The sequence below is a fragment of the Ambystoma mexicanum genome, chromosome 5p (genome assembly GCF_040938575.1).
Source record: "Ambystoma mexicanum isolate Mex_15411 chromosome 5p, UKY_AmexF1_1, whole genome shotgun sequence".
Taxonomy (NCBI): Eukaryota; Metazoa; Chordata; class Amphibia; order Caudata; family Ambystomatidae; genus Ambystoma; species Ambystoma mexicanum.
In genome coordinates, this window is record NC_090930.1 from 203,535,539 (window position 1) to 203,556,179 (window position 20,641).

Genomic DNA, 20,641 nt, shown 5'->3' on the forward strand with positions numbered 1-20,641 from the left:
CCCTCAGGTATCTGAGCGCTGCTTATTATTACCCACGGTGTGTGGTGCTCATTTATCGACCTCGGAAGGATGAAACGCTGAGTTTGGCGCTGCCGGGATTCGAACCTGCGTTCGCAGGCTCTGCACTGATGTCAAAGCGAGCGCTCTACTCGCTGTGCCACTTGACCGGCTAACATTGTCTTTCACCTTCTGCATCCATCTTTTTGAATCGTTTAACAAAGAATTGACTGCAGCTACAAGAACATTTTGCTCCTGGGCTCTTTGCCCTGTCCCACTGACTCTGCAACAAGCCTATTGACTCTGGTTGAATTTGTTAGAACTGCCTTCTCTAGATTGCTTCTCAACTAGAACTGTGTTGGTGCACCTACTTCTTATAACCACCTTTTTCTTCCCACTTTTAAAACTTGTGAAGTGCCATTTTGCTTGGTTTTCATTTGAGTATTATACATGCTAAAGTACTGCCTTGCCCAAACTTGTTCACAAACATATGGGGAGTGTTGCTAGGTTGTGTAAGAAGATATTCCTGTATAACCTGTGCTTTCCCTCCCTTGTGGGAAATTGCTAGAGTGCCATTTGTGTTTGGTTTTCACTGTGCCGTTTTGCTCAGTTTTCACTCTTGCTCAAACTTGTCTACAATTTAACTAGGGAGTTGTATATACTTTTTATTGACTGATCTTAACTTGCTTTATTAACTGTGATTATGTGTTGAACTAGAAGTGTGTAAAATAAATATATATATTCTTTTTAATACAAAGCTTTGGTCAGTGTTTCCTTGTGCCATAGTACTGTAGTGTGTAAACCCTGAATACTGCTCATCTCCCTCTTGAGATAAATCTGACTGCTTAGCCACAGCTACCAACTAAATCTTTGTGGTACAGACTGATACCAAAGGGGATTTATTGCTCATAGCTGTAGTCTTAATCTTCTGCAGTGCTCCCTAAGGGAACTGCACAGGATTCTGCCTAACACTGGTCATTATGCGGTAAAATTCAAAAGTGCACCCGAGAAAAAGGAAAAACAGCTATAAAATGATCCACTGCCACTAGCCCATCTTGGACACATCATGCAAGTAACAGAAATGTTACTAAAATAAAAGGAAAAGGGATACAGAGTACCCCTGCCACACTTGACAGTAAGGTGATGGTTGCAGCTTAAAAATAACAAAGAATCTCACAAAAGGAAACTGGATCCTTTTCTACTGGTAGGGAGATTAATCATTGTTATGCTTCATCCCCTCCCCTATTGAGACCCCCAGCACATTTTGCTGGACTTCGGGACATGTTTCTTTCTATACTGAATGAGTGGAACCTTTTACCACTCATTCATTCTTATGGGCTCTGTCTTTTGGAACTCTGTTCTCTGTGTTTTACCTTTACTATGGAGTCTACTTTCCGCCATATCTCCTTTAAGGCATCTGTGTTTAACTTTTGAAGCACACAGCTTCTTATGAGCAGTGTTGCAGTGTTGCTAGGAACCCTTTGGGTTCTCCTTTGAGATTCTTTCTTTATCTTCGAGTAACTACAGCTCTTAAGGATAGAGGCATACCTTATATCCCTCCTAAAAGGTTATACTATGAGAGATTAGCACACACCATCTTAAATGGAGTGTTAAGGGGATACTTAGTATCCCCTTCTCTCTGCTTCTGTGACCTATTAGTGACATAGACAACCTTCTAGTTATGGCTGGTGGCAGTGGATGTGTTCTACCAACTATTGTGTTACTTTTAACCGCAGACTGTATTCACAGTCTCGGTACTGCACAAGTGGGTTACCTATGTACTAACTTGGTGGCCCTGTCTTTTTTCACAATTTCTAGCATGGTTGCTCTTTGTTAGCCCTTCTTCTACCATTCTGGGAGGGCCAGATCTGTGTGTGTGTTTTGCCTTTGGCTGGAAGCCTTGACTGTTCCTTCCTGGGCAGGCAGGAAGTGGGGGATGAGTTTTTCACTCTGCTGCTCTTTGTCTGCCTGAGTACGTGAATGGAACCAGCTCCCACTGGAGGTCTGTAAACTGGGGTCTTGGGGTCCACAGGGGGTCTGTAAACTGCTGAGAGAGATTGCAGAGGAGTGTGTGCTGAAACTGAATAAACGTTGAGGTACCTGAGGTGAAGGGCAAGTTGACCACAGGAAACTGAAATAACCGAAGAAACAACTAGAGATGCCTACAGACCCTTTGCAACATTGTGAAGCAACCACTTCTGTCCCAACCCCGTTTTCTATGAAACAGAGAAACTCCAAAGTGGATGACTCCTTCCCTTTGACTGGTTGGACCAACCAGTCCTGAGACAAACTACAACCTGAGCCATCTCCTGAGATGCTGTGCCTCTCCAGAGCCACAGACCGTGAATACCAGGATACCTCCGACCCAACTACAGTACATCATCTTTAAAAGGGTGAATCTGTCCAACTGTTTGCTGAGCTCCAGGTGAACCTCCAGAGATACAATCTGACTCATCCAAGTCCCCTCACTAGAGTGCAGGACTCCAGGAATCGAAGACGATTGACCAGGGCGAATCATGTGCTTTGTTGCTGCTGCAGAAAAGGCTCCAAAACCACAGTCTGACCAGAGAAGCTGAAGATATCTGTGGCAAAGGTCCTCTCTCTCGAGACTGCTGCTGAGACATCCCACTTTTTGTGCTGCCTTTCGTCACCAGATCAGGGAATCCAGAGACCGGATCGATCGCTGCTGCATAGAGGAGAATCCAGCCCACAAGCATTTCTTCGGACCACAGGTACTGTGTCCTGAAAAGGTATTGCTTACCTTGATCCAAGAAGTCGTTCCAGAGCATTGGAGTGCACAAAGAGGTGTCCAGATTCTCCACTCTTACCTCTGACCCAAGCTGGCAGCTTGTGCTCCTTTATGCGTCCTTTAACAGGGTCTCCACTGTTGTGCCAATTATTTTAGCATCTTTAACTTGAGACTGAAGGTATCCTCAGGAACTTTTGCTGTTTCCCTGCTTCGTAAGACTTTATGCCCTCTCCGAACTGACTTTTGCTAGTTAGGAATTTGACGTTAAAAGCGTTAGTTTGCTCCAAAACCATCTATAAAACCTTAATCTCTTCTACTGTTTGACTAACCAACTGTTAGGGTATTATCTTATGTGGTTTTGCTAACTAAATACAATTAACGTATATCTTTGTCTGTGCACGAGTGCGCAGTATTACCAATAAAATGGTAGAACTGTCATTAGTGTCAAACTCAGGGAAACTTCCCAATAGATGTAGGAAGTGATGCTAGGAATTCATTTTTTGTAATGTCTGTTTTGCTAAAAAAAATTGTTTTTCAATTAAATGCAAAAAAAGAATGAAACAAAAAATTACAAAATGAGTGTCAAACTCTAACAATTGTATCCGCAAGCAACTACAAACTAAGCAGTGGCCTTTGAAAAGCATCCACATGTAATCTTATGTGTTTTGGTTTAATGATTTAAGTATTTAAACTCATCTCTTGTGTAAATGTAATAAATATGTATTTTTTATAAATGTATTAGTGTGTTTCTTTGATTTGCTTTACTAACCGGGTTCAGTGTACTTATCTACAGCTCACATCTTCCTCTTATGATAAGCCTGACTGTTCAGCCACTCCACCAAGGTTCCATGAGTAGTACAGACTGATACCAAGAGTTGGGGACCTGTATACCATTGGGATCGTTTTCTAAGTCTTACCTCAAGTGGACTTTAGGAAATCTTACCTAGCAGTAGCTTAAGGAACAGACCAATGCCCCCAATCCAGATAAGCTAAGCAAGGTAAGTAAAGCAAAAAGCATTCACTTACGAGTCAGATAAGGAGTCGGGCAACAGCAAAAGGTTGTGGGGTTCCACTGACGTCAACAGAGGAAAAGCTGCAAAAAGAACCTCTTTCCTGACCGTTACAACCATAACCCTACAGTAAAGTGTCTGCAAATCATGAGCCATATACACCCCCTAGTTGGATAGCCGGAGTTTACAGTGATGAGACTTCGGCTGCTCTGCTTGAAGGGAGGATGGCATCCAATTTCACTAAATGCATTCCCTTCAGGCAATTGCTCACCTAGTAATTCTCAAGGAGCGCGGGTCGTGGAAAGTTGCACGCACAGGAGAAATCAAAGCAGCTGATTAATAGTGGATCACAGAAGGAGAACCAGCGGCTCTGCAGCTTGGGAGCAGTTCTTGGAAACTGCCTGGTCTCAGCCCCAGCTCAATTAAAGCCCTGCACTTCATATTCCAGAAGTAAATTCTACTGTCTCTTTGATGCCTGGCATCCAGGAGCTGTGTTTTTCTCCTTCACATCAAATCTTCATTCTGACGCTTAAAAGATTTAAACATACATGGAGGGGGTTGCACATGATGTTACATAAGGTACTCCCGCTCCACTGATTCTACATTTTACTCAGAATTATGTACATTTAGAACCTGCATAATATTGCGGCCAGTGGTCGAAGTGTACGAAAAGAACTAGTGGAACTATGTTACCTGCTGTGCTGCACCCACTCCCCACAAACTCCTTCACCACGCCCCCTCCTACGCCCAATGCAAACCCCGACACACATGTGCCAGCTGTTTAAGGGTAGTGCACTGAAGTGCACGTTTCAAATTCTTCTAACACTTTTATTTTAAAACGAAACTGTTCCGGAACGGTTTCTTTTTAAAATAAAAGCATAGGAGCTGTAAATGCTAATTTTAAAAAGTAGAGGAGCACCGCTCCCAACCGCTCCCGCTCACTTCGACCACTGATTGCGGCGTGTATGTGTATAAAACAAAACAGTCACTACCAAAGCAGCAGAAAGCGGTTTGAAACTCAATATTTTAAACAAAGGAAATTAGGGATATAGCCAAAATATTACAAGAAAGCATACGATGATTGGCAGGTCCTTACCCTTTGCTCCTCTCTCTCCTAGAAAGCCTTGTTCACCCGGTAGGCCTTGCAGACCTGGCTGGCATATCCCAGAACCTGTAGTGGAAAACAAACAAGCCTGCATGAGGAACAAAAGGTGCTGCTTTATTTCTCTCGGAATTGCTATAAAGGAGCGAGAGTTAACTGTGGAACAATTGGTCCATGTTAACCAAATTAAACCGTTTCCATTAGTGATCCATATGTTTATTTCCAGCTAATTAAACAAGGGCTTTGTTAAGTATTTTCCATGCATGATCGAGGCTTATTTCTAGGTCATCGTGGAACATTTGTGACTGGGTTACAGAATATTGTTGTATATATTGTATATTTGATGTGTATAATACACATTTTGATTTCAGGCAAGTTCAGAGAAAAGGGAAAAATGAATCAGCTGGTGTACTTGATTCTTAATCGGTCTATTTCTCTTTTGCTTTAGAAATGTAACTAATTTTGGGAGCTGGGGACGGCTGGATCCAGAGGAGACCACCTCAGAACAGGAGTCCCCGGGAAACAAAACCTGGACCGAAAATGTGCGGGTGAGGGGGAAAGAATGGTGACCACGGAAGGAAGCCACGCTTACCGAGGATGGAGGCCTGCTTCAATTTTAATAATTACTTCCTGATCAAGAGCCTGATTGAAACCACTGAGTTAAGAAAAATTCAAGTATCTTGCACTCCATGTTATACCTCATATTTTACTTTTATTCCTTTGTGCAAAGGTGGAACACTTACAAACATTGAGTTTGGATTGATTTCCAGGATTGGACTAATGCAGTCATCTGCCACTTATTCAGCTACATGGAATAGGTGTTGTGAACATTCTTCATTTTGAATGGCAATATTAATGTGATTTACTTTGTAAGGATTTATTTATAAAATATAATTGACACAACCCCTCAAAAAATAATATTAATAAAAAGAACACTCTCAATCTAAACTAAAACAATTCAGAGATCACTAATATAAATAAATGACAAGAAGTGATCAAAAATTACCCAAAAAAATCAAAAGATTAAAAAAAACAAAAACGAACATTTTAAATCAGAAAAATAAATATATGAATATATTCAGAGATATGTGAAAAACATTGATTACCAATTGCATGTTATTTCATTTTTATAGATTCATGGTTGATTTGGCATATAACAGTTTGAAATCAAAGTATACAATTCATTTTGTTGGTGTTCAAGATCACATTTATGTATGGATAGGTCTGTAGCTGGGATTAAGTTGTTTCTGCAGTAACTCTTTAGTTAGGCCCCAGCAGCCACACAGAGGGCAGTGCAGGAAAAGAGGCTATTTTACCTAAGGCTCTGAATTTCACTATAAATGAAAACTGACCCAACTTGCCAACAAGAGTGTGAGATAAGAGTGTGTACCCAGGGATGATTCTGGTCTGAGTCAGTGTTGTGAATGCTTTGAAACATACAAGGTAAAATAGGGGTTGAATTTGGCACTGCATAACAGCTGATGTTATCATGACACACCATATGACAGTAATCTGGACTGAGTTCAATGAAGAATACAACTAACATGTACTAGTTGTACTAGTAATCCAAAACACTAATTTATCCCATTACTAATATTCAAGGCAGATCAGTCCATAGCCTTGTGATGCAAAAGAAGTCAGTTCATTTTAAAAGAGAATAAATGTGCAGGATGGAAGCTGCGTTTGCAAGTCTAAGTGAGGCCGAAAGTTATGCTGTTCAAAGTTGCTCCATTGTTAAAAAGACTTTCAGAACAGGAACCTGCGCAAAAATATGTAGCAATATGTTCATCTGTTTGCTGCTGCCTGAATCTCTGTGCAGAGGTGACAGGCTGAACATGTGTTATCTGGAACTTTCTAGTGGGTTGGCTGATTGAGAGGGAGTTTCTGATTGATGGGATGACATCACTGAAATAGGCAGGGATATTGTATGTCTTCTGTAAGGGGGATATACCTTGAAAGAAGGAGAGTTGAAAGAGCTTAAAAGGGATGTGCAGTGAGAAGGAGGGGTTCGTCGTTGCTGTCGAAGCAAGGAAAAGGAGGTTGGCAGACGGTCAGACCGATAGCCAAGCTGCCCGTGACAAAGCCTTGAGGCATGCTGCTTTTGCTGAGAGTGTCTGCGCAGGCTGGCTACGCAGAGTTCATTCATGCTGAGAGGGAAGAAAACCAGATAAAGACATTCACCAGTGCAGGTTCTGTTCTGTCCAGGCAGAGGAAAAACAATTGTCACCAGTCCAGGTGAAAGGGGTCCTGGCTTCGCTGTGTGGAGGCACACAGAAACAAGTGTGTTTTTTGGTGAGTTCCAGTAACAATTGAGGTGCATGGAGTGAATGAATGTTTTTACAAAAATATTTTACAGGTAGTTGTAGGCTGGCAAATCTTGTCATACGTTAACAAACGTGAATAGTTCATTTCAAATGCTGCGCAGAGCAATTTGCTATATTTCAACTGTACATTTTACAAACAGTTGGAACCTAGAAAAGCACATTCACGTTCATAAATGTAGACAGCTATGTTTCATGTGTCTTTGACCACCCATCTGCCAAGATTAGTAACGAATTTCAAGATCAGTTTTAGCTGAACTCTTGGCATCTATATCACAAAGAAGAGTGTTTGAAATCTGTTGTACAGAAAAAGCTATTTACAGTGGGGGAAGCAACTGCAAATGAATTGTATTTGTGGATATTTCATCTTCATCTTCATTTTTAAATCGCAGGAAATGTCATGTGAAAACACTGTGCATTGCACGTTTTGTTTATGCATTTTGGCATCATTCTAATCTTTTATAAACCATAAGAAAGAGAACGGTGAATCAGCCTCAGACTACTTATTATGTGTCCTGGTTTCTTGTGATGACATACAGACAGTTGTGAATCAAGTGATATCTTTGTGTTACTGCAGATGGTATCTCCATTTTACTACATGTGGAAAAACTCAAAAACCAAACTGGTCACTGTGAACTGGGTCAGTCAAAGTGGCTGGTTATATGGATAACTGTTATCAGGTACTTGAAGTATATTCTGGTATACCACCAATGTGGTATTGTAGATAAAATACCACATAATAATGAAATTGTGATTTAGGGCCTACCAGGTCCGGTTTTGGTTTACCGTTTATGATCCCAGAATAAGAATAATATCAGGCAGTCCTGTATAATTAGGGCTCACCAAAATACCCCAACTGGCTCACCAAAAATACAGCAAAATACCCCTAAAATCTCCTCCAACCCAGTAGATTGAATGAGGGGAAGGATTGGGTGCAGGAAGGATTACTTTATCACACTTTAAAGCAGTAGGACGACACAGTAGGTCCAGGCAGAGAGTCCCTCTCCCCCACAACAAAAGAGGCTGATGCCACACATTGCAGTAAATCAATGGGTTGAAGTTTGTATTTTGTGCTTCAATCTGAGGGCAGGCTTATGCTCTAGTACCAGAAATCAAAATGAGGTCGAACGGAACCGGATGTCGGACTATGCACAGCATGTGATTCTAAGCAGATTAACAAACATCAGAAGACAATGCATTACTTACCGTAAAAGCATTTCTGATGATTGTATCTGCTTAGATTCACATGCGCCCACCCTACCTCCCCGCTCGGGGTGGAAGGAACATAGACGTCTTATTACCTTCTCTCTCTTTTCTGTACTCACTCACGTACTAACAAGGCTCCCTCAGGGCAGATAAAATACAGACAGAGGGACCTCGACGTGTGAGGGATTTTGGGTACACTACACGTCAGTATAGGGATAGTATTACAGACACACCTATGTCGATGTCCCCTTTTCGACTATAAAAAACAAAATGCAATACTCCGCAGTGACCACTGGATGTCGGACTATGTTCCAGGCGGTACACCTGTCTTTTTAAAACTCCCAGTCATATTATTGAAGCTAAATGCTGTTTCAATGAATCTTAGATTGAGGTTTAGGATATTTTGCTTAATACTACTTGCATTAATGGACGTTTGTAAAGTTTCTGCATTATGGCCTGCATGCAATCTTTATTTTGGGCATCCCCCAAAGTGTTCAAACTCATCCTCATATGGTTCGTTACCGATCTTCACTCTTCCACTTTGCATTCCGCATTCTACACTTCCGATGATTCATGTCTTTGAATGGCACATGGGAGCATCCAGTGCGAGAGGTGATGCTCACTTCTAGCGAGAGGGTGAGGAAATAAAGTCTACAGGTTCGCAGGAATTAGACTAAAAAGCAACTCTAGGCTTTTTCAAAACTGTATTTTCAATTGAATGTCTTTCTTTACTTGTTAGAAGTGTATAAATCATACCAAGAAAAGAATTTTAAAAAGCACTTAGCCTTTATATGATAAGAAACATATCTCCCGCTGGAGCTGTGAGGTTCAATAAATTGCATTTTTAATTTATTTGTATTTTGTTCTTTTTTATTTTAGGTATGTGTTTAGTGTGGTCCTAAAGCCTAGTAGGGTTGGAAGGTTTTTTATGAGGCTAGGGGTTGGGATGATCAATTTGTTCCTACTTTGCAAGCCTCTACACCTTACTTTCCCTGGGGAAAGGCGCAGCAGGGTAATCCAGGATATATTCTCAAGTGCGGGAATTGTGTGGGAAAAAGAATGGGGTACAAAAAAAAAAAGTACATTAATAAGCTGGCCACACAATATAAAAATGCGTTGTTCATAAGAGATCGGTTCAAGAGATAAAGTGGGTTACATGTAGGCTACTTTTTAGTGTGGGGTGTAGGGCAGTGACTTTCACAGAAGTCACACAGAGGCTCATTTTTTAGTTGTATTTCTCAAGAATAGCCATTGGGGTACTATAAATTCTTTTATCTCTCCAACAATATATATCACATAGGTGAAATAATCGCTTCTAATGGTTAATGCCTAATTATCTCTGACCCTATAGAAAAGTGAATCTTTCCCTCAGTTGCGGTGTACCTCCCTAATGTTGGGGTGATGTGCTGCCTCATTTTTGAGTTCTCCATTCTTCATGCCGAGGGGACCCGTTAGGTTTCCACTTTGGCATACTGTTGAGATGGATTTCTAGAATCTGGCCTGGTGGACAGATTTTAGGAGGACACCCTAGTTATAGTTAACAGGGGCCTCTGAGAGGTTAGCCAAAACCCAATCAAAGCTAGCGTGGATTGTGTCAAGGGTATTCTCAGGAGAGTGTGAGTGGGCTCACTGGTCCAAAATGTGTCCACACAGTGAATTACACGAAAATTCTATTTAGGCAGGTAAGTACAAAAACACTATTTATTGTAGGCCCAAAAAACCCACTGGGAAATGAAACAAGTAGGTGATATTACACAATATTAAATAATAAACATATATACAGTTGCCTTTAGGTCCTCAGAAAAGTATTCAACAAAAAAGGAGGTTAGGAGATATGCAGTACGCAGTAGACTGGAACCATGTCACAAAAAATATACCCTAACTCTATAAATCCAATCTCTATGATGAGGACCTTGTGTCCAAAAGTCACAAAGTTTCTTCTTTGAAAAGGGGTCTGACGCAGGAAACATTCTTGTGTTGAGGACATGTTCCAGAGAGATACTCAACAAAGTTACTGGTAAGTAAAATGATGTTCCTATCTTTCAGGTACAGCTACCTTTAGATGTGATGATCAAACAGCGATGGAATGGAATAACCAAAGTTTACTCTAAGGTTTATTCAAAGGAGAATGGTGAGAGATGAATGCGGTACGATTAATTACCCCCCTGATTCCGATTTCCCAGATGACTAGATGGGTCAACTGGGGTCGCTGGAGGTAGGCTTTGCAGCCATTGGTTCCAGTAAGAGTTGCCCAGGAGCTGCAGGTGTAAGGATTCTTCTGGTCGGTTCCAGGAGTAGAGTGCAACCCTTGGCAAGGAAGAAATGCAGGAGCCAACAATGCAGACCTCTTCAGGCACTTCGTCAGACCTTCCAGCGACTGCACACAGGCAATGGCAGGTGCCCTTCCAGTTGTTGAAGACCTTCCAGAGCAGGATCCATTGAAGGTGGGAGGCTGAAATTCAGCATGAAGGAGACTTACACCACAGGCTGGCGCCTACCAACGTTCAGGCAACAAATGCAGCTTGGCGACTGTTCTAGGAAGATAGTCCACTGAACAGCTAGTCAGTCCACCGGGTGGTCCAGAGACACTTCCAAAGGCTAAGGATGGATGGATACTCAAGTACGCGTTGAGACTGGTTGGTCCCACCAGACCAAGGGTTGAAGCACCACTAGGGACTTTAGCAGATCATGTAGTCCAGCAGGACTTCACCAGGTCAAATACATGAAGTAATACAAGGCCTCTTTGGGAGTCGTCCACGGATCTTCAGTCGGCTGCTCCTCTACGCAGGATACTTGGCTCCAAAGCTGATCTGAAGAAATGGCTGCAGGAGTCCTCTTCCTATCCAAGAATCTGCCTGGAAGCGAGTCCCAGCCCACCAATAGTAAGGATCTGCACCATTCAAACAGTCAACAGTGGCCCAATAAGGGACCACTGTGGGTTTCACTCATGCCACACCCCTACACTCTCAGACACCACGGATGTGGAATGGGACCAGACAGTTCCATCCCCTTCCTGGGCCAAGCACACACAAAGACATCACTAGCCCAAAAAAGCAGGACCATTCTGGGGCAAGTCCATGACCTTTTTTGGGATTCCCTGGCAAGGCAGGAAGTAGGCCAAACAACAATATGGCCAAACAACAAGCAACGGTCCTGTGGTGTGGCCATTTTAGGGCACTAGGCACGTTCAGTAGCCATATGTGGTAAAAGTTAATATGCACAATAGAAAGAATGCAACAATGGTAACAAATAGGTTTGCTGCCACCATCTTGTCTTTATCCAGATATAAATACAACCAGAAATCCGAAGTGTAAAAGACTAGGGTGATACAAAATGATCCCCACTGCACTGCATTTATGATGCTGTGTGCACTGTTAAAAGGTTACCTAAAATGTAGAAAGACAAAAAGGGAAATATAGTTTCCCAGTACTGATAGTCTGATCACTTTCCCCATGACAAATTAGCAAAAAAAGTGGCGTGAAGCTGGAGGCTGCACTTCCCTGTAAAAAGCCAGGACAAGTTCAAAAACAAAAGCAACACGTTTGGGGATCCATAGAAATATAGAGTAAAAGTTCCAAAAAGAGAAATCTTTCCTAACACACATTTTTTTATCCACATGTTCAGTACTTACTAATAGGAGCGGCTGGCCCCGGGGGACCAGGAGGGCCTGGCGGTCCAGGATTCCCGGGTCGTCCATCGATGCCGGGACTGCCTGGTATGGATACCCCTGGAAACCCTTCATCACCCTTCTGTCCTCTTTCCCCTGGGAAACCATTGCGCCCCGGCGGGCCGGCGCTTGACAGACCTGCGTAGAAAAAATAAACACATATTAAATATGGAGTTCACTACCCAGATATTAAGATGTCCTTTACCTTAAATTCTGTCACCCTGCACTCTTCAATGAGCGATGTAAATAGCACAGGCGATATCCCACAGGCTGTAGAAACAGAAGACAGCGCGTCCAATCCAATGAAAGCCTAAATGTCTAAACGTAAGGCAAATCAGCCAGGACTGGGGTGAAGTACTTCCCCTGAACCAGAAGCAGACAGGCTGCCGACCGTGGCAAATACTCAGCCAGCTGGAGTATTGCATGAAAACCATCAGAGGATGGAACAGGCCTTTTCAGCTAAGCCACACATGCCACAGAACTACCCAGTAGGCATCCCTCGAGGTTCCACTGCAGTTCGCAGCCACTGAGCAATGCATTGTAGGTATGCAAATTATCTGAAAAGCTTCCATCCGATAGGGCAACCATATTTTATACAGAGCTTTATCAACTCATGGCAGACAGCTCTCAAGGATGCAGACTAGCACATACATATGTTTGTTTGTTTATTATTTATACAGTGCGCCACACCCTGGGGTATCTGGGCGCTTTACAAGACATCTTTGGATACAAAGTTACATACAGGTATAGATTAATGCATAATAGGTCGTACAGAGGTAGCCCTATTTAGGATGCATTAGTGCACTATAGTCTGACATCTTTCTGAGTGGAGCAATATAAAAAAAAACACACCCACTTTCTTTGAGATTTGTTGGGATCCCAGCCACAACACAGGTTTGCGATTTATTTATTTTTAATCAAAAGCTTCTATAATGTGGATCTAGATTTAACAGTAAAGCACCAAATGATGTCCCTGTTCTTCACAACCAACCTGTGGTTCACTCATTTCACCACGGTGCAAAAAGTCTGAATAAAGAAATGACTATTGGCTCACTTAAACATGCAAGGCCCCTTGGCTCCAGAGACCGACCCTGGCAGACTAGAGAAAAAGTGCTGGTATTTCCGCATACCAGCACTTTTCCAGACCGAAGAGTTCAAGTCTGCCAGTGGGGGTTGACTGATTTATCCCTAGGCAAGAGTTGGACGTCAATCAAGCCCCCCACCGGGAAAAACCAGCCGCTATTACCAGCACAGGTAATAACGGCAATCCCCTCCAGGGAGTGCTATAGTTGCTGGCACCTGGAATATCCCGGTAATACTGGGATATCAGGCCCCGGAGTTGGTATGTCCACTTCCTGTCGGAATTACCGGCGGGATACCGAGAAACTTATAATGAGGGTGTATCACTTTACCTACATGTAGACATTGTCCTGCACACTTGGCCCTACATTTTGTTTATCCATTTTAATTCGGACAATGTTAATGAAGTTTGTACATGTCCCTTCCCCTCCCCCAACCCATCTCATAACATACAGCATAATTATATATATGCGTCTTTCAGTTCTTTGGCGCTAAATGATATGGTCATATGGGATTAATTGCGATAGAGGCTTCAATCGTCTCTCCAACCATTCCCTCTCTCTTGCAGGACCTTGGAAAAAGAGGCACCCAAAAAGCAGAAGTCATGCTATACAAGGTTAATTTACAATACATTAAAACTCTAGGTGCAAAGGAGGTTTGCATCAACTTGTAACTTGTTCAAACTCTTTGTTTGAATGTGTAAAACAGTCTGGGCCTCATTACACGGTATGCGGTAAGGGCACCGGTACCGGTAAACCCTTACCGCCTTACTACGAGGTCCCTTTGCCGGACCCGACCTCAACGGCTGCTTTTACCAGCCGTTAAGGAACGGGCCCGCAAAGGGACCTTGGTGCTAATTACGGTACCGCAATTTGCGGTACCGTAATTACCTCCTTCCCCATTCCCTTTGAGCCCTATGGGGGCAAAAATGGGAAGGGGGAAGTGCCTTGGTGAATGGGGAATTACCGGCCCCGCTCACCTTGGAGTAGGCCGGTAATTCCACCATCCACCAAGGCGGACACGGTAAAATACCACCAATAACCATGGCGCTAATAGCGCCATGATTACTGCATACCGTGTAATGAGGCCCTCTGTTTTGAAAACGCTGCATTCATAACCACAGATACAGCCTGTATTATATAAGGAGCAGTCGAACCTTTCTCAGGGTTCACCCGGTGAAAACATGACAGATGTTTAACTAATCAACCATTTTCATTCGCTCTTCAAAGCCAATGGACATTCTTACCTGGAGGGCCCAGCAGGCCAGGCGGACCCTGAATGCCGGTTAAACCACGCTCTCCTTTTGGCCCAGGAAGGCCCGGCAGTCCGATGTTACCTTTTAGTCCCTGTCCACCTGATCCAGGTCTTGAAACAACCTAAAACAGACCACACCCAGACCCCCAGAAAAGGATAAATCAGCTGGTTAGATAACTTAGTGAAAACACACATGAATCTTAAGCATTCTTAGTTCACACTGCTACATTGTTACAGCCATACTTTCTGTGGGGCGTGTACACGCTGTGTCAAGATAATCAGTGAGGCCCTCTGCATACTGCTAGACACCTGCCCGCTTCAAAGCGTAAGCACAGGGCCTCCAAAGAATTTACTTTTTGGTATAATTCCAAAGGTTACAATAGCAGTAGCAATGCGAGAAGTGCTGTGATGTCACTTAGGTGCATTTATTTGCTATGTAACCTTTAACTCTGGAGGATAGCTCAGCGGCAAAGCGCTCGCCTTGGAAGCAAGGGACGCAGAGCAACACAGGTTTGATCCCTGGGTCCGCGCTTAGTAATCTCTGGGTATTAAGCGCGTTATAAATAACCAATTATTATTATTATTATAATGACCACTCATAAATGTACGGCGTAAGGATATTCAGCACATTGTATTGGTGAAACATCCATAGTTTCAAATCACGAACACATTTTCACTTACGAGTAGATCGCAAACGAAAGTCCTACTGTCTCTTCATGATCTTACAGTGGCGGGGTAGCCGCACAAGCTCACAAACTTCCAAGACTTTCTAAAACGAGAGTTGGGGTTGGGTGTCGCACTGCGCCCAGTATCTGAGCATGAAGGCGGGTTCATGTGCAACCACATGATCAGATTTGCAGGCCTATACAGGAGGCTGTGAAAGCAGCGGACGGGCTGGCACAGGACGAATGAGCACCGTTGCGCTGCTGCGTCACACTTTCTGGATCATCTTGCTCGCAAGCGAGGGAGATGTAGAAGCAAACACAAAGGCCTCCCTCAAGTCCCTGATGAAGAGTCTTTCCTAACCCATCATTTCAAGGAACCCGGATTCAAGGCGGTCGCCCGGGTTTTCTTTGGTGCAATGTTACGAAGTTGCGACCCAATCCTAAAAAGCATCTTAAAGAAGGGTTGTAAACAACTCCAAGTGTGACACTATGCAAGCTTGTGAATAACTGGGAGTGCTTGGTGCTCCTTCGAACAAAATGTATTTTTCTCTTACGGGCAAATCTGAAGTTTCCGCGGAGCTTCTCTGAGGCGAAATGTACCACGATGTAGTGTTTGCGCTGCGCAAGGATTTGGTTTTACAATAGAAGAACTAGTGTTACTCGGAGTTCTAGCGGACGGATGTGCCTCTGTAGTTCCCAATGACACTGCTTGCATTCTCAATGTTTCCAGCATCCTCTGACGGATGCGCTTTACTATCTTCAAGTTTGGTCATGACTGGTTGCTAGGAAACCTTGTCCTTTTTGCCTCTTAGAGCCAGATTTTTTAGACCCCTAGCATATTTGCTGTCAGATTGTTTTTTGTGGGTTTATTTCGTTTTTCGTGACAGTTTCTCATAAGAGAAGTGCGTTCCCCACTCTGAGTCACTGTAACTCTTTTGTTTTGGCAACAATGACTAGTCTTTATGGCCGTCAGTACAGGGGGTGGGGGGACTGTCCCCCGTGGAACATATTTTTTTAGCATTGCTAGTCCCCATTAGCTCACGCATGAGACTCCCAAAGGATTAATCATATAACTGATACATTTAGCAAAGAATTTCCCCAATAATCTAAATTTACACATTTTAGAAGAAAAAAACGGGTATATGTTAATCTATCCCTTCTACATACTCCATTCCTAAGTAAACATTTCTCAAATAAATCCTAGACATTTTTCATTTACAGAAACTGATATCTGCACATACAATATTCCAACTTTTCTGAATGAATATAAAAAGAGTAAAATAGTAATATATGTAATACTGTTCACCAACAGCGATTGATTATAGTGTTCTCCTAGTTTCACATGTAATATTTTGTTTGTTGACAAATGTTTTGGCACAATGGCCATCTGTTTCTGCACCCAGCCTTCTTCAGGCCTGTCAAGAGAGTTTTACAGCGCCTACTCTGGTGATGGGTTTTGAGAAGCCAAATTAAATGTGCAAACGCCTTTGACCAAACTCTCAAAGATATAGTGACTGAAAACAAGGCTTAGACTCAGGAGGAGGTAGACTTGTTGTGAAGTACAGTTAAAATTATCCAAGTATGTTAGACAACATAGGTCCACATAGGTTAAAAATACCACTACACAAAATGCACAAAAATCTATTTCAACACACTACTGGTAAAATCATTATTAAACAAATATGTACAGTTTGGTAAAACCAAAGCTGGTGTTATACGCTTTAGATTTCAACACAGTAATAGGCATATGCACTTTAAAGCTGTTTTAATGGGAGGTGGTGGGTTAAGGGGTGTTTACCAGCACTAAAATGGCAACGAGTGCACCTTTACACACAAGAGCAATGCTTTAGTCCATCTGTACCCTTTTCAGTCTTAGGGACTTGTCGGTTTCCCCAGAAGAATGAGCAAAACAGACAAGGGACATAAAGCAGAAGGCTTTAGTGACCTCCAAAAAGTCTAAACAGAGTTCAAAACAAGCACAAAAAAGGATGTCCCATTGAAATATATGGAGGGGAAGGTGCAAAAAGAAAATCTTTCCTAATAGTACATTTTATACTTTTATTGCAAAGCCTTGATTTATCAAGAATTGACTTTGGGGGCTCTGTTCTTATTGGTCTTCCCCCAATCTACCTTGGCACCACTGAAAGCGGTCTCCCATGTCTCCGCCTGACTAGTGTTCGGTGCTAGGAAATGCAACCACATTACTCCAATGTTAACCTCTTTGCATTGGCTTGCTTTAAATGCTTGAATTGTATTATAAAGTGATCCACTTTACAACCCCTCCTTGCTTGGCTGATAAGTGGAAGCCCTCTGGGTCTGCGTGAGGCATTCGCATCCGACACCCACTGTGCCTTGAAGTGCATCAATTCAGATGTGTTCCCATTGAAACAATCTTTTTCAGGTGCTGTGCCTTTTATTGGAACAGCTTACCTCCTTTCTATGAAAAATATCTGATTATGTTCAATTCTGAAAAATATCTGATTATGTTCAATTCTGAAAACCCTCCAATGCTGCATTCCAATGATTCTCTCTAGGCTTACGGCAGACATTATGTGTTGATCCCACCTCTCTACTCGTGTCATTTTTTATCTTTTAGCTTTGTGAAAAACTTGTTTTATTCCTGCTTTTATGCCTGTGTTATTTATTTTGCTAATCTCTTCTATTTTACTATGATTAGATATGTTGCCCTGTTGATCGCTTGCCTCGTTCCTGCTCTAACAATAATAAAAGGCCAGATATATATTTGTCCCTGCATGTTTGTCTAATGCAGTCATGGGCAGTTGAGCCAAATTTGCATAGCTTCACCAGTTGTCACCATAAGAGGGAGCTGTTGCCTAAGGATACAGAGAGAGAATGCCAGTTTGCATAGCTTCACCAGTTGTCACCATAAGAGGGAGCTGTTGCCTAAGGATACAGAGAGAGAATGCCAATTCGCACAGCTTTGCCTGGCCTGTACACTCGTTTGTTAATAAATAAATAAGTAATGCCGACTTGTGATCATCGTAATGCGAGGCTCTGCCTCCTTTGGTCCCGTGGGAACGGTGTCTGGGTGCAGGCCCGTGTGCTCCTGGAGAAGTGGGGACACGTGCGACACGTGCGGCCTCCTGGGAGGCTTTGGACTCGACTTCGAGGCACCTTGCTGCATTATGTCCCGTAACCCTTTGCCCATACCATTGCCCATAACATACCATGCTAGAAGCCTGTGTTTCAAGTGGGGTGAGCAATCGAGGGCAGAGGGGGGCGCTCTCACAAGGGGCGTGGCCTAAGTGTTGAGCATGGCCTTAATAGTGGTAAAAAATGTTTTTTTTTTTTTTTTAGAGGAATTGGAATACTGTGCCATGAAGGTGAAGACTAGGTGAAGACTGCAGTTTTTTTTTTAAGTAAACACATAACACGGGATCTATAGCGTTAATACCTTTTATACATAACTGTATACAAGGAATTCGTTCTTAAAAACCTGTCATTTTACATATCAAAAATCAGTCCTTAATGTTCGACTTCATAGCAAGGTATTTCCAACCTCTATAACGTAATACATTAAGTAGATTACGCACTGGTCAGCCAGCTGGTGCCTTTAAGTAGCACAGCACGGGTGCCATTGAATCCAAGAAAAGCCTCTGCACCTCCTATCTTAAGTATTGCCTCTTTTTTGACCTGTTCTTTCCGAAGTGAATTACGATTTCGGATAGGAAACGAGCGTTTGGGCAAACATTCTGCCGTATACAGTTTCTTTTATTCCAAAGGAGACAAACATGGCTCCCTTCTGCCATCAGGTGGCCAGCTCCAGCACTGCTGCTCATATTGTTTAATATTTTCTCCCGGTGAATGGCTTTTATGCAGTAATCAGGCAATGCTGGCGATCGAGGCTCTATGTAACACTCATGACACCCACACACCCTGCAGATATGTACAACTTATCTCTCAACACCTGTCTAATCTTTGGCACACCCTGAAGGATGCGAGGTGCACTGTCTCATGCATTTCAGAGCCAAGAATAAGGATTTCAGAACATAATTATTTCCAGAACAGCCCTGGAGGCTGGAGGCCAAGGTACGCGTAAAAGGCATGATCCCTCGACGGCTCCGACTCTCTCTCGCTCTTTGTTCTGATCCTTCCCGGCACCTGTAGCCCTGCTCCCATCATCTCGCACCATTTACCCTCTGCCCAGTCCTATGCGGTGCCTATGTGACAAAGACCATTTGCTACGAGTTCCAGTACAATAAGGACTTCAGGCCGTTCCAACACGAAGGGACATCCCTAAATACTAGAAAGATCAGCCACCAGCCCGAACTGCGACCCTCAACCTCCTTATCCCCAGTCCCTTGAGGTCAAGCTGTCACATGACCGGGCAAGATTTCAAGAATCCATCTGGTCAGAGACCATCCGATTGCCTCCAGGTGACCAGACATCCCAGTTTTCACGGCACAGTCTGGGGAAATCGCCCTCCGTCCCGGGGTCCTGAGAGTTTTTTAAATTAAAGATCCCCATCCCGGGATTGGATGGGGGTGGCTACGGTGCCAATTTTTGCCGGGAACCTATTCGGGAATCCTGAAATCCGGGGCCTGGTGCGACTATTCCTGTGACTGAAGGCTTTCATGGCATCATTTCCTTCCCCTTCATTGTTAACTCTCCTCCAATGAGACGAGTGTGCCTGGAACACCCCACTGCAATAGGCCAACGACATAGAGGGAGGACTAACGTTTTGTCAGAGTCCTATTTGTGCTTCCTGTAGTGCATAGTCTATGTCTATGGCCTGTCCTGGTTTTTTATTTTTTAATCTGGTCACCCTATGTACTGGACACCTTCCAGCCTAGCGCTGTGCATCGGTAAGGGTGTCCAGGCAGCACTGATCATCATGAAGTAGTGTGTCTGTGTGAACAATGCAGTATGAATGTTCAGGCTTGTATGTCCAGCTTCACATGAATCCCGTCTTCCCAGCCCGCCACACATGCACTCATATCGCCCGCCGTATTGTCACAGTTCTACATCATCTATACACGAGACGCCATATTTACATTTCAGGACAAGCAGGTTCTAGAAAGCAAATGTCAAGATAATGTGAGGTAGCACAGAGCTATTCAAATCTTCAAGCATCTTACTTGCATTTAATCTTAACACATTTATAGAATATCAATCTGCACTGCTAAAATGAGTGCATTCATTTGGTTTTGATTAAACGTGGGCCGTTCCATGTGATGTTAACAAAAAATGGCATAACGAAAACATTTGTACCGACACTTAAATACCGAAAAAATACTGTTTTATGTATATGTATTTGTAATTTGGGGGGTCCGACCCCAAGCCCTCTGTTTTGCAATGATTATAACCCCACCCCAACCTGCTCACCACCCTTTTTAATTCCTTACCCCACCCCCATATATATATTTAAATAAAAATTCGGTAATTCTCGGTATTCAAGTGTCGCTAAAAATGTTATTCTGTATTTTCTTTTCGTTATCATCACTGGATACCCACGTGTCAAGGTAAAGACAGTCAAGGAGCGGGGAGGGGTGAAGGGCAAGGCCAATCAACTTACAACTCCAGGTGGGCCAGGCAATCCAGTGTCTCCTTTCTGACCCTGAAAAGTGCA

At 43.1% G+C, this 20,641-nt stretch overlaps 1 protein-coding gene across 1 annotated transcript in view; it reads right to left on the reverse strand.

Moving 5' to 3' along the window:
- Positions 1-20,641, reverse strand: part of COL4A5 (collagen type IV alpha 5 chain) — a 568,084-nt gene that overhangs the window by 291,614 nt on the left and 255,829 nt on the right. Inside the window, exons 18-21 of the mRNA XM_069612627.1 lie at positions 20,588-20,629; positions 14,379-14,508; positions 12,017-12,190; positions 4,853-4,927 (exon numbers count right to left, since the gene is read on the reverse strand). Coding sequence (XP_069468728.1) covers positions 4,853-4,927; positions 12,017-12,190; positions 14,379-14,508; positions 20,588-20,629 — 421 coding nt within the window. The remainder of the gene's footprint in view (positions 1-4,852; positions 4,928-12,016; positions 12,191-14,378; positions 14,509-20,587; positions 20,630-20,641) is intronic.